The 15,386-nt window shown below is 58.0% G+C and overlaps 1 protein-coding gene across 1 annotated transcript in view; it reads left to right on the forward strand.

Annotated features, from left to right (window-relative positions):
• The window catches only part of FER1L5 (fer-1 like family member 5), a gene marked incomplete at both ends in the record, with an annotated part of 47,153 nt that overhangs the window by 23,317 nt on the left and 8,450 nt on the right, over positions 1–15,386 (forward strand). The window contains 13 exons of the mRNA XM_080711455.1: positions 4,798–4,922; positions 5,546–5,646; positions 7,039–7,216; positions 7,293–7,448; positions 8,527–8,658; positions 10,008–10,171; positions 10,358–10,472; positions 11,702–11,804; positions 12,737–12,897; positions 12,977–13,144; positions 13,240–13,366; positions 13,452–13,529; positions 15,102–15,283. Coding sequence (XP_080567581.1) covers positions 4,798–4,922; positions 5,546–5,646; positions 7,039–7,216; positions 7,293–7,448; positions 8,527–8,658; positions 10,008–10,171; positions 10,358–10,472; positions 11,702–11,804; positions 12,737–12,897; positions 12,977–13,144; positions 13,240–13,366; positions 13,452–13,529; positions 15,102–15,283 — 1,790 coding nt within the window. The remainder of the gene's footprint in view (positions 1–4,797; positions 4,923–5,545; positions 5,647–7,038; positions 7,217–7,292; positions 7,449–8,526; positions 8,659–10,007; positions 10,172–10,357; positions 10,473–11,701; positions 11,805–12,736; positions 12,898–12,976; positions 13,145–13,239; positions 13,367–13,451; positions 13,530–15,101; positions 15,284–15,386) is intronic.

The following is a 15,386-nucleotide window of genomic DNA, read 5'->3' on the forward strand; positions in this document are numbered from 1 at the left end:
GAGCCCCCAGTGTGCCCCGCTCTCACCAGCGCTTGACGCCGCCCAGCCTGTCAATTTCTGCCAGTCTGGGGAATGCCAAATAGTATCTCACATGCCTGAATTCACATTTTCCTGATTGTAAGTGAAGGTTGTGCATCTTCTCATATGCACGCAGACGTTTATCTGTCTCAGTGACTCAACACTCAGCTGAAAATGTAGGAAACAGGCCTGTCTCCCTCCCTCGCTCCCTCCCTCCCTCCCTCCCTTCCTTCCTTCCTTCTTTCCTTCCTTTTATTCCAGGGATTGAACCCAGGGGCATTCTACCTCCAAGCTACACCTCCAGCCCCTCTTATTTTTTATTTTGAAACAGAGTCTTAGCCGGGCATGGTGGCACACACTTGTAATCCCAGCCTTTGGGAGGCTGAGACTGGAGGATCGTGGTTCACAGACAGCCTCAGCTACTTAGTGAGGCCCTCTGCAACTCAGTGAGACCCTGCTTCAAAATAAAGAATAAAACATAGGACTGGGGTGTAGCTCTGAGGTAGACTGCCCCTGGGTTCCATCTCCAGCACCACACACACACACACAAAAAAAAATAGGGTCTTGCTAAATGGCTGAGGCCGGCCTCAAGCCTGCGGTCTTCCTGTCTCAGCCTCCCACGTACTGGGTGACAGGCGTGCGCCGTCGCTCTGGACCCGCTCTCCTGGGCCCTCGCTGGGTTGCCTCCCAGGCCTGGCCTCTCTTGGGCCTCTTCTGTGGGCTTCCTTTCTCTGCTGTTTTATTTTTCCTTCCACTTGAGTCCTGACCCCCTCGGGGAGCGTGTTATTGCTGGCTCCCCGCGACCCTCGCCCGCCTGCAGAGCTGCCGTCTCGCCGTCCCCTTCCCCGGCTGCAGCCTCCTCCCCTCGTGCTTCTGTGGCGGCCGCCTAGCTCTTGGCAGGCCTCTCTGAGTATTTTGAGTCTGCAGATTGTATCTGTCTCCTCGCTTGCTGGCGCAGTGGCCTCCGCGCTTGTGGCCTTTGTACGCCGTCCAGGACCATGGTGGGGGGGCTGCGTGGCTCCCGCCCGGCTCCCTGCCGGCTTCTTATTCTCACCATTTGCTCGGCACCAGAGGCGGAGCTGGCGTCTCCCAAGACTTCCGGACCATCTCAGAAATTTCCTCTTGGTAAATCATCTCTCCTCTCTCCTGTCTCCTTCAGGAGATCACTCCATCCTTCATTCTACCCTCCATATTCTTAAAGCTCCCCTCCATGTTTTCTCTTGCGGTCTCCCTGGGCTACATTCCGGATACCCCTAAGTCTTCTCAGATGGTCTTGGGTAACCATTCTGTTCTATTATTCCTTACTCACTTTTGGCATTTTGGATTAACCCTGAGGGCATTCTACCTGCGAGCTGCACCCCCAGTGTTGTTGAAACAGGGTCTCTCTGGGTTTCTGGAGGTCTTGCTCAGTTGCCGAGGCCGGCCTTGAACCTGCAGTCCTCCTGTCGCAGCCTCCCAAGTACTGGGATTACAGGTGTGCACCACCACGCCCAGATCCGTTCTATTTTTGTGTGTGTGATAGGATGCACTACTATTTTATGAACAACTCAGAAAAACACACCACTGTCAAAGCGTGAGCTGCAGTCTTTACAATATGTCCTCATTCCAGGGACAGGAATAGAGGGATAGCTTAGAACTCATGAAAGACGGTATTTCCGGAAGCCTGTGAAGAGCGTGCCAGTGTAGTTCCTTCAGCAAAGCTGGAAGGTGAGAACGCAGTTCATTCATAATAAGCGCTCTCGCCACCTCTCTCTCTCCAAGGCTCTGGATTCCTTCCGTCACACTACTCCAGACAATTTTTGGCAACTCTTAGTCCATTTTGTGTCGCTATAACAAAATACCTGAGTGCTGGATACTTTACAAAGAAAGAAGGGCTTCTTTTGCTCATGATTCTGGTGGGTGGGAAGTCCAAACACACGGCACTAGCGTCTCTTGAGGGCCTTGGCAGATATCATCACCTGTCGGGGGTGAACACAAGAGCGCACTCACACGAGAAGAGAATCGAGAGGACAGGGAGGGCCAGGGAGCCGGGACTTAAGAACCTGCCTTCACAGCAACTCGCCCGTCGCTGCAGGACCGGCCCCTCCTTGAGACCAGCACAAGCCCGCCATGACGGCACACTTGGCCAGGCCCGCCTCCGACGGGCCCCTCCACCTTGTGGCACGGTCACACTGGGAAACGAGCTGCCCGTGAGCCTGCAGCTGCCCCAGTTCTATTTAATGTGGGCTGCCACTGAGTCCCGATTTCAACCATCCATTCTATTATTTTTATTATTAATTATTTGCGGTACTGGGGATTGAACCCAGGGACATTTTACCTCAGAGCCACACCCCCAGCCCTATTTTTTATTCTTTATTTTGTTTTTTTGTTTGTTTGTTTTGTTTTTGTTTTTTTGTTTTTGTTTTTGTTTTTTGTTTTGTTTTGTTTTTTGGTGGTACTGGGGTTCCTGGAAGCCCTTCTACCTCCGGGCTCCACTCCCAGACCTATTTTATATTTTTGAAACAGGGTCTCTTACGCCAGCGCGGCTGGCTTCGAACCTGCATGATCCTCCTGTCTCCGCCTCCCATATTCTTTATTTTGAATAAAGAATAAAGTCTCATTAAGTTGCAGAGGGCCTCACTAAGTAGCTGAGGCTGGCCGTGAACCTGCGATCCTCCTGTCTCAGCCTCCCAAGCGCTGTGATTACAGGCGTGCGCCACCAGGCCTGGCTCCGTCCATTCTACTTTAAAGGTTCATGGCTCTCTTTATCCACGCCCACTGTATTCTTCTCCATGGGTTTCCCATCCTTTCACATGCTGTAGTATGTACGTATATATACTGATTTTGTCGTGTTCTCCCCTCGCTCTTTTTAGTATTTTAGGGAAATACACACACCCAAGTATCAAGCTCGGTGTGTTGTGAGGTGAAGTGACCATGTCAGGACTCAGGCTGTGCATTGAACGCAACCCCCTCGTGCCTCCAGCCCCCCTATAACCCCAGTATTGGGGAGGATGAGACAGGATGGTTGCAGGTTTGAGGCCAGCCTCAGAAAAGGAGCAGGATTCTCAGCAGCTTAGCAACACTCTGTCAAAATAAATAAAAGAACTGAAGGTATAGCTCAGAGGTAGAAGGCCTGGGTTCAGTCCCGGTCCCATACCCCCCAAAAAAAACTTAAAAAAATTTTTTTGCTTAATATCCTTCAAACTTCATAGGCAGCATGATCTCAGAATGAGAAGTCATACTATAGATATGGGGAAGATTTTCTTCCCCGCCACCGAAAGCTGCAGTGGAGACCGGACGCCTCCCCACTGCCCATCCATGTAACGGTCACGGCCCACCTCGCCTGGCCCCGGGACGGAGGTGCGGGAGCCCACCTTTGCATCCCAGGGCTGCTCACGAGGCACCTAGCCGGCATGGTGGTACAGGCCTGTAATCCCAGTACTCGGGAGGCTGACACAGGAGGATCGTAGGTTCGAGGACGGCCTCAGCAACATAACAAAACTCTTAGCAACCTAGTGAAACCCTGTTTCAAAACAAAAAATAAAAAAGGGCTCGGGGTGGAGATTAAATGATTTTGGGTTTCATCCCCAGTGCCAGAAGGTGCGATGAACTGGATGGCGTAACCCAACAGAAACGCGTTCTCTCCCAGCCTGGGGCGGGGGTGCAGAACTGGGGCTCAGCTTGGCTCCTCTGGTTAGGGGCTAGGGTTAGGGTGAGGGGCTAGGGTTAGGGTTCTTCATGCCTCTGGTGGCTGCAGAGATCCTTGCCGTTCCTCATCTGGTAGAAACATCTTTCCATTCTCCCTACTTCTGAGCCACACCCCAGCCCTATTATATTTTTATTTTGAAACCAAGTCTCACTAGGCTGCTGGGAGTCACCCTACATTGCTGAGGCTGTTGAACCTGCGATCCTCCTTTCTCAGCCTCCCAAGTACTGGGATGACAGGCGTGCACCGCCACACCCAGCTTCCTTATGGGTTTTGAGACACTGCTTTGACGTCTGTGGATTCCCTCCTTTGAAGCCGATGCAATAGTGCGCTTCACCATAGAATGCTTAGCTGGGCGTGGTGGCATGTGCTTGTATCCCAGCACTTGGGAGGCTGAGACAGGAGGATCCCAGGTTTGTGGACAGCCTCAGCTACTTAGTGAGGCCCTCAGCAACTCACTGAGACCCTGTTTCAAAATAAAGAATAAAAAAAGGGCTAGAGGTGTAGTCTGGAGGTAGAGTGCCCCTGGGTTGAAAAAAAAAAAAAAAAAGAAGGAAAGAAAGAAAGCGAAAGGTCATGCTTCCCATTCCGTTCCATCCTGCTCCGTTCTCTTCTGGAAGGAACCTTGCCAGGGAGCCCAGCCTGCCATCTGCACTACCGTCTTTTGTCCCCACCTGCAGCCTATCAAGTCCTCTGCTGGCCGGTCATCCTGTGCCTCTGTGACCCAAGCGCCATTCCTCTGGGGCCTAACAGCCGTGAGGCATGGCCCTGGCCCGGCATCTCGCCTGGGTTCAGAATGGGGGACTCTGCCACCAGAGGCCCGCTTACAACTGCCTGGGCCCCCTGGGGCAAACTGCCTGAATCATCCCCCCGCCCTGCCAGCCAGGGACTCGAACACTAAGCACCGGGAATGCCCGGCGGGCTGGGATTGGTGCGCGCGACAGCCCGCTGGCCTCCCCGCTGGACGTGTCCAGTCAGCTCTGTGAGCAGAGCCTTTCAGAACCTAGGAGCCCAGGACCCAGTGGCAGGGACCCCGGTGACAGCAGCCTGCCTGCCCCGGCTGCTCAGACTCCTCTGCCCACTTCTCCACTCAGGGAACATCTACCATTACGTGCCCTGGTACAACACCAAGCCCGTCGTGGCTGTGACCTCCAGCTGGGAGGATGTCGGCTTCCGCATCAGCTGCCTCAACCAGCTCCACTTCACCCGGGACCGCCTGGTGAGTGGCCGGGCCGGGAGGCTGAGCACGTTTCCCGGCTAGGAGACGGAGCGGAGGCTCGCTCCCACACGCTGCGCCGGAGAGACGCTATCAGCCCGCGTCCTCGCCACGGGGGCAAGCCCCACACGTAGGGCTGCGGGGGAGACAGGCCAGAGGGTCCGAGGGGGCAGAGAGGAGAGCCGAGGTCTTCACAGAGGAGGTGGCGTTTCAGCAGGGTAGGAGTATGTGGGTGGGGCGGGGAAAGAAGGGGGTGGCAATGCACCCAGATTAAAGTGGTGGGGGCCTGGGAGTGACAGGGAGGCGGAGAGGTGGGGATGGTTCAATCACTGAGGGTCTTAGGTACCTGTCAAGAAGCATAGGGCTTAGGAGACCCACACCCCGGACCCTACCTTCGACACAACACGCACATCTCAGTTGGGGCCAGGGGTCAGGACTGTGCGCTGAGCCGCGAAGTCGGGACTTCCAGCCACCCTGCCTTCTGGTGGGTAACAGGAGGTGGGCAGAGGGGCAGGGCGCAGCCTTGGACTGGCATCCCCAGATCGCGGGCCAAAGCCCTCTTGGTCTTGTTAACCCAGGAAGACCTTCCTGCTGAGGCCTGCTACCCCCTTTCTCTCCGCGGGTAGAAAGCCAACCTGGACACTCTGAGGTCCATGCGCAACCCCAGGGACCCGGCTCTGCTCCGCCAGTGGGAGAGGCTGCTCAGGGAGCTGCTGGAGGACTGCAAGTAGGGCCCGGGTGGCTGGAGAAGGGCGGAGGGCAGCGCGGCATGCAGGGCCAGCCCAGGATTGGGGCTGAGACAGGAGGAGGCCCGGCTCAAGGCCGGTCTCAGCAACTTGGCAAGACCTGTTTCAAAACAAAATATAAGCCAGGCGTGCTGGCGCACGCTTGTAATCCCAGCATTCAGGAGGCTGAGACAGAGGATCGCGGTTCGCGGCCAGCCTCCGCTACTTAGTGAGGCCCTCTGCAACTCAGTGAAACCCTGTTTCGGAAAAAAAAAAAAAAAAGAATTAAATATAGGACTGGGGTGTAGCTCAGAGGTGGAATGCCCCTGGGTTCCATCCTCAGTACTGTTTAAAAAATAAAAATAAAAAAAGACTAGGAGTGCCGGGCGTGGTGGCGCACGCTTGTAATCCCCGCGCTTGGGAGGCGGAGACAGGAGGATCGCTCAGGTTCGAAGCCAGCCGCGCGCGCTGGTTTAGGAGACCCTGTTTCCAAAATGAAAATGTAAAAATAGGTCTGGGAGTGTAGCCCGGAGGTAGAAGGGCTTCCAGGAACCCCAGTACCACCAAAAAAAAAAAAAGACTAGGAGTGTAGCTTGGAGGTAGAATGCTACTGGGTTCGATCCCTAGTACCACAAAACATGGGATGTTGATGGCCCTGAGCAGCTCTCTGCAGAACACACACACAGGCGCACACACATGCACACGCACGCACACACGCATGCACACACGCATGCCATCTCAGTAAGTCTGAGCTCAGCTCTAGTCTTTCTGGCTTGAATCCAAACAGTGCCATCCAGGCTCCCCCAGAAAATGGCCCCAGCTTCCCCACCCAGTATGACACCTGCTGTCCCACAACTCCCTCTCCAGACAATCACACCCCCCACCCCCACACTCCCCCCAGCCCCTTCCATCCACCACCCTCCTGGGGATTCCGCCTGGCACGGGGGTTTACCCGAGAGCCGGTCCCCGCCCGGGCAGGGCTGCCCGCACATCGGCCCACGGGGAACTGGCTTCCCAGAGAAAGGTGGAAAGGCCCCCGCCAGGCCAGCAGCGCATACAAGATCTCCAGGCTAGAAAGGGCACACTGGGCATGATAAGACCAGAGATAGTAGCCGGGCGTGGTGGCGCAGGCTTGTAATCCCAGTATTCGGGAGGCTGAGACCAGAGGATTGCAGTTTGTGGACAGCCTCAGCTACTTAGTGAGGCCCTCTGCAACTCAATGAGACCTGGTTTCAAAATAAAGAATAAAAAATAGGGCAGGAGGTGTAGCTCGGAGGTCGAATCCCCTTGGGTTCCACCCCAAGACCCATACACACACACAAAAAAAGACCAGAGAGAGTGACCTTGGGTGGCAGGACACAGGCCCAGCGCCCCTCCTGCCGCCCTGGCCACAGGCGCCCTCTGCCCTGCATGAGTGACCAGCCCAGAGCCACTGACCTGGACAGGAAGAGGTGGCAGCTCCGCAGCCTCCTCCTGCAGGAGCTGGCGCAGAAGGCCAAGGAGGCCCCGCCCCGGGACATGGTGGCCACCGCACAGGGCTGGCTGTGCCGCCTCGACGCCGTGCTCCCTGAGGTGGGCATTGGGCACCTGACGTGGGCCAGAGCCAGGGCTGGGCTGGCCGCGGCCCTGATTCCCTCCGCCTTGGCAGCCCCAGATCAGCCTTCCGGATGTGATGATCTGGCTCCTGGCCAAGGAGCAGCGAGTGGCCTTCGCCCGGGTGCCTGCGCACACCATCCTGTTCTCCCCCGAGGGGACCCTGCACTCCGGAAGGTTCTGTGGGAAGATTCAGACCCTCCTCCTCCAGGTGGGAAACAGGGGCCCTCGGGAGGGGGAGATGGGGCCCAGCACCCTCGGGGCTCCCGGGACGTGGCCCGCTCGCTCCCTCTTGGTCTTGCTAGGCAGAACGGGGGACTGCGGCCCCCAGAGGAAAGCGGAGGCTGTGTCCCCCGTGCCCACACATGTCCCTTGAATTCGTCACTTCTGCCACCCTCGCAGCCACCATTGGCCCCTTGTCATCTGTCCTCTGGCCACGGCTGGGTGACCTCCAGAGTGTTTAATATTTCTAAGATTTGGGGCCAGTCCCTCTCAGCAGAGGCAAGCTGTAAATAAGACTGCCTGGACCCTGGGATCCCTGATAACAGCTTCTCCCCTTGGGACGAGGTGGTCCTCAGAGACCCCCTGGGCTCCCCATGGCCTCTGAGAAGGGGCAACCTCCCTACCACCCCCCAGCCCTGGCCGTGGCTACCCTCTGAACAGACGACCACCCAGGGCTGTGTCTGGCCCCAAACGCGCCTGCCCTGGGCCGTTCCTCCATCCTGCAAGGCCGCGAGGCCTGCTCACCCCGCAGGAACCCCAACCTGAGTGTGGCTCGGCTCCTGTGACCTGGGCCAACGCCTGACTGCCCAGAACTCAGTCTGCTCCTCCGTCAAAGGGACGTGGAGACTGTGTGCTGGCCCTCGGCGGCCATGAGGACCGAGGCGCCATAGATGGGCAGAAGTATCCAGCGCTCCGCTCTGGAGACGCTGCCGGCTCCCGACCGTCCCCCGCGCTGTGCCAGGCGCAGGCAGGGTGTGACCGCCCGCACACCGCCTCCCCCAGGAAGGCAGAACATGACCGTTCACTATTTCTGGTGTTTTGGCCATGTGGGGTTTGCTCGCAGGACCTTGCACACACTGGCAAACACTATATGACTGAGCCACACCCCCAGTCCTGTCATTCACCTCTTAGCTCCAGCGCCCAGCGGGCCGCGAGGGCTCTGCTCCCTGGGCCAGGGAAGGGACAGGCGTGCCCCATGGCGTGGCGTCCCTCCTCCCCCACATCCCTGTCTGAGGGCTGGGGCGGGAGCCTGGTGCCCCTGTGGGGCTGACAGGCCTCTGACTTAGTACCCAGAGGGCGAAGGGCCGAAGGACACGCTGCCGGCACAGCTCCGCGTGTGCATGTGGCTGGGGAACGTCACGGACAGCAAGGACCTGCAGCTGCTGCGGCACGGCAGCCTCGCGGCGTACGCCGAGACGGTGAGCGGCCGGCCTCCCATGGGGTCAGCGCGGGAGGCCCTGGAGTAGAAAACACGGCCGTACTACTGGGCCTGAACTAAGAAGGGCTTGTTCAAGGGCAGAGAGGACGGCGGGCTCAACACTGCCAGCCCGGGGCCCTGGGGACCAGCCTCAGCGTGCGGTGACCCGGGGGGCATCGGGCGCTCCCTGGGGGAGATCTGTCTGGGCTCGTGAGCTGCACGAGGCTCCCTGTCATTCCGGCTTCATTTGTCACCAACGGGGCAGCCTGGGACCCCTGCGGGCCCCTACTGGGTCCTCCAGGCCAGATCGGCGGCTGGGAGGGAACCTCTGCTTCTCCAGGAGAGGGACAAAGCGCAGGAGCGTGTGTGTGTGTGTGTGTGTGTGTGTGTGTGTGTGTGTGTGCGCGCGCGCACGTGTGTGTGTGTGTGTGTGTGTGTGTGTGTGTGTGTGTTACTGGGGATTGAACCCAGAGGCATTCTACCTCCGAGCTATACCCCCCAGCCCTATTTTAGTTTTATTTTGACACAGGATCTCAATAGGTTGCTATGATGACAGTCTCAGTACTTGCTGAGGCTGTTCTCGAACCTGCGGTCTTCCTGTCTCAGCCTTCTAAGTACTGGCATGACAGGTGTGCATGGCCATGCCAGGCGAGGAGCTAATTCTTTTTTTTTTTTTTTTTTTTGGTGGTACTGGGGGTGGAACCCAGAGGCTTTCTACCTCCGGGCTACACTCCCAGACCCATTTTCTATTTTACTTGGAAACAGGGTCTCACTAAGTTGCTGAGAGCCTCACTAAGTAGCTGAGGCTGGCTTCGAACCCGCGCGATCCTCCTGTCTCAGCCCCCCAAGCGCGGGGATTACAAGCGTGCGCCGCCACGCCTGGCTAGGAGCTAATTCTAACAGCAGAGAAGTAAGGTTTGAGTGTCCGGCTTCTTCACTTGCTGAAGTCACACGTTTTCACGGCTTCCGCCTCCACGTGTGAATACACGCGTCACAGTAAAGCCGCTCTCCCTGCCTACAGGCTCTGGATCTACACCAATTCAATCCACTGCAGATGGGAATTTAGTTAGGTCACCAGCGTGGCGGTGCACACCTAGAATCCAAGTACTCGGGAGGCTGAGACAGCAGGAGTGTAGACAGGAGGCCATCCTCAGCCACTTACTGAGAACTTGTTTCAAAAAAAAGTTCTGGATCTGTAACTCAGAGGCAGAACGCCCCTGGGTTCAGTCCCCAGTCTAACTGGCTCTGAGGCGGGCTTGGAGACCCAGAGGCGGAGAGAGTGTTTGGGGTGAGATGCGGGCGGTGTGCTGGAGGAGGTGGCGGGCGCTGACTGGGCCCCTCCCTCCCCAGTACGAGAATCAGGCTAAGTATCAAGACCAGTGGGGGCCGCAGGGGCTGTACCACTGCCCCAACTTCTCAGACGTCATGGGGCATAAGGCCCTCCCCAAGACGGATTTCAGGGCCCCCCCGGGATGGCACTGGCAGGACAACTGGAGAGTGGAGCCGCAGAGGAGGTATCGGGGTGCAGGCCCCAGCCCGTGCCCCTCCCACCCCTGCTGGGGAGGGCCAGGCAGTGGCAGCCACGGTGGTCCCTGTGGGTGTCCCCTCTGCACAGGGCGGTGGGGGGCCACGCAGGGAAGTGCTAGGTCAGCAGCGGGTGACCTCAGGGGAGATGGAGCCTGGGGTCCTGCTGTCCCCAGACTCCTCCTGGACACAGACATCAACAAGAGCCAGGTGCTGGAGGAGGTGTACGAAAACCAGGGGCGTGATGCCACCGGCGCCTGGGTGCCCGCGCCCATCCCCAACACGGACGTGGTGAGCAGGGCCACCTCGGCACGGGGAGGTAAGGGGGGTGCTCGGGAACCGGGGTGACCCTGCAGAGAGAGCTGGATCTGGACCCGGCACCCTACACACAGTGGGACCCCAGGTGAGCACGTCAGCCCTCGGGTACCTTTTCCCCGCACTTATAAAGAGGACTGTGTCCCAAGATGGCAGGCCAGAGAGATACCTTAAATAAGGTGGTGTCAAGGGCTGGACGTGGTAGGCACGCTTGTAATCCCAGCATTTGAGAGGCTGAGACAGGAGAATCAGGGTTCGCAGACAGCCTCAGCTACTTAGGCCCTTTGCAACTCAGTGAGGCCCTGTTTCAAAAGAAAGAGTAAAAAATTGGGCTGGGGGTGTAGCTTAGAGGTAGAATGCCTCTGGGTTCCATCCCCAAAACCACACACACACACACACACACACACACACACACACGTTGTCAGGAACAAGCCAGGTGTGGTGGTGCATGCCTATAATCCCAGTACTAGGGAGGCCGAAGCAGGAGGATATACGTTTGAGGACAGCCTCAGCAAGTAGTAAAGCTCTTATCAACCTACTGAGATTTCTGTTTCAAAAAAAAAAAAACAAAACTAAGCTGGGCGTGGTGGCGTACACTTGTAATCCCAGCATTCGGGAGGCTGAGACAGGAGGATTGTGGTTCTCGGACAGTCTCAGCTACTACTTATTGAGGCCCTTTGCAACTCAGTGAGACCCTGTTTCAAAATAAAGAATAAAAAAATGGGGCTGGGAGGTGTAACTTGGAGGTAGAATGCCCCTGGGTTCCATCCCCAGTACTGCAAAAATAAATAAATAGATGCATAGATGGACATGGTGGCGCACGCTTATAATCCCAACATTTGGGAGGCTGAGACAGGAGGATCTGGGTTCACGGACAGCCTCCACTACTTAGTGAGGCCCCGTGGAACTCAGTGAGAACCTGTTCCAAAATAAAAAATAGGGCCGAAGGTATAGCTTGGAAATAGAGTGCCCCTGGGTTCCACCCCCAGTACCGCAAAAATATAAGTAAATAAATAAATTAATTAATTAATTAAAAAAATAAAAAGAACTGGGGTGTGCTTGGAGGTAGAACGCCCCTGGGCGCCCCGTGAAGCGGCTGTTCCATGGCAGCAGGCGTGGCCAGCAGGAGAGCCACGCAGGAGGTTTGTGGGGAAGGGGTGAGGGCGCGCTCGCCCCGCCCCCTCCTTAGCCTCATGTCCCCGCAGAATGGACAGCCCGTGGCGGCCCGGGAGGATGTGGCGTGCCCCCCCGGCTGGCACTTTAAGAAGAACTGGGTTGTGGAGCTCAACCGTGCAGTGGATAACGAGGGTTAGTTTCTGGGGGGCAAGGGCAGAAGGCCCCGGTGAACCCCCATCACCAAGCCGCCCAGTGCAGTGTGGCAGCCAGGGTGTCGGGGTCCTCTGGCCACTCTGGGCAGCCCCGCTTTGGGTAGGTGGGCCTGAATTCAGGGATCTTCACCTGTTGTGGGGTGTGGGCCCAGTGGACCGAGCAGGTCGCAGGGGCCTCCCGAGGCCAGGCCGGCAGGAGCGAGTCCTGCGGACGTGGACCTTGAGCCCGCCCAGGGAGGCTCCGCGGTGGACCCGTGGGCTGGGAGCTGTGGGCCTGGGCTCCGGAGGGAGCGTGGCTGCTTCCAGCTGGCGGCCCATCCGACGCACCTTCCTCATTATACGACTGGAGCGGGCCTGGTGGCGTGCACCTACAATCCCAGTATTTGGGAGTCTGAGACGGAGGATTGTGGGTTGGAGGGCAGCTCTGCAAGTAGCGAGATTCTTAGTCACTTAGCAAGACCCTGTTTCAAAACCAAAAATTATGTGTGTGTGTGCGTGCGTGCGTGCGTGCGTGCATGCGTGCGTGTGCGTGTGTGTAGGGTACTGGGGATTGAACCCAGGAGCATTCAACCTCCGAGCTACACCCCAAGCCCTGTTCTTTTGATTTTGAAACAGGGCCTCAGTAGGTTGCTGAAAGTGTCTTACTACTTGCTGAGATGAGGCTGTCCTCTTTCTACAATGGTCCTGTCTCAGACTCCCAAGTACTGGGATTACAGGTGTGCACCATCATGTCCTGCTCCAAAAATAATTTTTAAAAAGGGCTAGGGGTATAGCTTGGGGACAGAACACTCCTGGCTGGGTTCAACTCACACACACACACACACACACACACACACACACACACTACTGCTTTCGCATTCAAGACCCCCGCCTCACTGCACGGGGACTCAGGGCAGAGCTGCTGTCCCGTAGGCTGGGAGTACGGAGTGGGGATCCTGCCCTCGGACCTGCCCCAGGTCTGGAACTCGGTGGAGAAGACCTACCACTCGCGCCGGCGGCGGCACTGGGTGCGCGTGCGCTTCCGCAACCGCAGGGCGCTGGGCCGGGAGCCCGAGACCGTCTCCTTCCAGCAGGTGGGGAGGCCACGCCAGGGTGGCGGGTGCAGGCGGGCTCACCGTGGGCTGGGCCGTGTGACTCCACTGCTCCCTGCAGGGCCTCACCAAGGAGGAGGAGGAGGGCTGGGAGTACGGCACCTTTGGCTCCAAGTTCCACCTGGACCCTCAGCCCCACAGCCACTTCCGCCGCCGCCGCTGGCACCGCAGGCTGGCGCCCGACAAAGACAGGGGCATCGCGCCCATATTCCTCCTGGAGGGGTCCTTGGTAAGGCCCTGGGGAGCAGCCCCCCACCCCCGCCCTGGGAGGGCAGACGCCAGCCGGGGCGCCACCGAGAGCCTCAGGGCCGCCTCCTGGTACAGGCCACGGAGCTGAAGCAACAGGTCCAGAAGGCAGAGGACACGGCCTGGACGTGGAGGGACTCCTGGAGAGCCAGCCCAGAGGATGCCCGGCGCCACAGCATGCCCTTCCTCTACTGCACCCTCGGCCGTGAGCTCTGGACTGCCTGGGGGGATCCAGAGGGCAGCTATGTGGGTGCTGGGGCAGGCGATAGACACGGCCCCTGTCTACCCAGAGCCCTACCACTACCAGCTGTTCTGCTACATCTGCCAGGCCCGGAACCTGACATTCAGCCAGATCCTGACATTCCAGGGTAGGAGTGCCCCTGACCCTGGTGCCGGTCCCCTGGGCCTGCCCACCGGCCACCCAGCAGAGCATGGCCCTGCGGCGTGGCACGCATACCTGCCATCCCAGTACCGGGAGGCTGAGCCAGAAGGATCGCAGGTTCCAGACCTGCCTCGGCAACTTAATGAGGCTCTCAGCAACTTAATGAAACCCTGTTTATAATAAAGAAAATAAAAGAGGGCCAGGGGTGGGTAGTTTGGAGGTGGAAGGCCCTCTGGGTTCAATCTCCAGTTTAGCAAGACTCTGAGCAACCTGGCAAGACCTTGTTTCAGAAAAAGGGGGGGCTGGAGGTATAGCTGAGAGGTAGAATGCCCCTGGCTTCAATCCCTAGAACATATATATATATATATAATTTCTTTCAATACTGGGGATTGAACTCTCAAGGGCATTCTACCTCCCAACTACCCACCAGCCCTGTTTTTTATTCTTTATTTTGAAACAGGGCCTCGCTAAGTCGGGGGGGGCTTCACTAAGTAGCTAAGGCTGGCCGCGAACTCGTGATCCTCCTGTCTCAGCCTCCCAAGTACTGAGATTATAAGCGTGCACCACCACGCCCGGCAATGAATATTTCTTTAAAAAAAAAAAAAGGTGGGGGTATAACTCAGAGGAGCTAGACCACTCCTCAGATCGATCTTCAGTACTAAAAAGAAAATAAAAGAGAATAAAGGCTGGGCACGGTGATGCACACTTGTAATCCTAGTACTTGGGCGGTTGAGACAGAAGGATCACAGGTTCAAGGACAGCCTCAGCAACTCAGCAAGCCCCTGCTTCAGGGCTTCTAGCTTGGAGGTAGAAAGCAACTAGGTTCAATTCCTAATACCACACACACATGCTCACACACATGTGCACACATACACTCATGCAATTGCATGTACACACACATACACACACACTAACTTGGCAAGAAAGAGCGTGACAAAGACCCAGCACCCTCCAGCAGTGCAGCGCCCCGGTTTTGGGGAAAGACCCAGGATCAGACTACGAGGAGGGTGCCTTTGAGGGGTCACCCAGTGCTGTGGGACTCCAAGTGGGAGCTGAGGAGGCTTCACCCCAGAAGTGGCTCCTCAGCTGGGCCTTGGCAAAGGACGAGACATGAGGGGCAAGGAGAAGGGACTGGGGCTGGACAGGAGGGCGGCCAGGGAGAAGGCCCTGTGCTGCGCAGGAGCTGCGCTCTGTCCCGTGAGGGAGGCCCACCAAGGGCAAGTGTGTTCGCCTGCCCTGTCCTGCTAGGGGCGCTGTCCCCGGGAGCCGGTGTGGCTGGTGGCCGGGCTCCAGGGATGTCTGCTGGGGCCTGTGTCCACTGGGCACTACCACCAAGTCCTGCTGCAGGGGAGGGGTGGCCACACGGAGCCCCACCCCAGGACAGCTGCAGAGGGTGGACGGACCCCAGCTCCCCTGGCTACTGGGTGTTGCCTAGCTGTTCTGTGGCTTTGCTGAGGGGCCTTCTGGGCAGTGGCTGCCAGACCTGGGCCTCCCTGGCCCTGCTGAGGAGGGCCCCGCGCCTGGCAGTGGGGGACCCGCCCTCCCCCTGCCCCTCCAGGGCCCTTCGTTCGGGTGGTCTTCTTGAACCACAGCCAGTGCACCCAGACCCTGCAGAGCTCGGCGGCGCCCACGTGGACCCAGACGCTCGTCTTCCAGCACCTGCTGCTGCATGAGGATCCCCAGGACACCAAGGCCAGCCCCCCGTTCGTGGTGCTGGAACTGTGGCAGCGTGACTCCCGGGTAGGCCGCCGCGCCCACTGGGCTGGGGGCTCTGCTCCAGAGCGGGGGACTGTCCAGTAAGTGCTCTGGTAGGGCCAGGTGTGCGAGGAACGCCAGGAAGCCT

The sequence above is a fragment of the Muscardinus avellanarius genome (genome assembly GCF_963383645.1).
Source record: "Muscardinus avellanarius genome assembly, chromosome: 15".
NCBI classification, from domain to species: Eukaryota; Metazoa; Chordata; class Mammalia; order Rodentia; family Gliridae; genus Muscardinus; species Muscardinus avellanarius.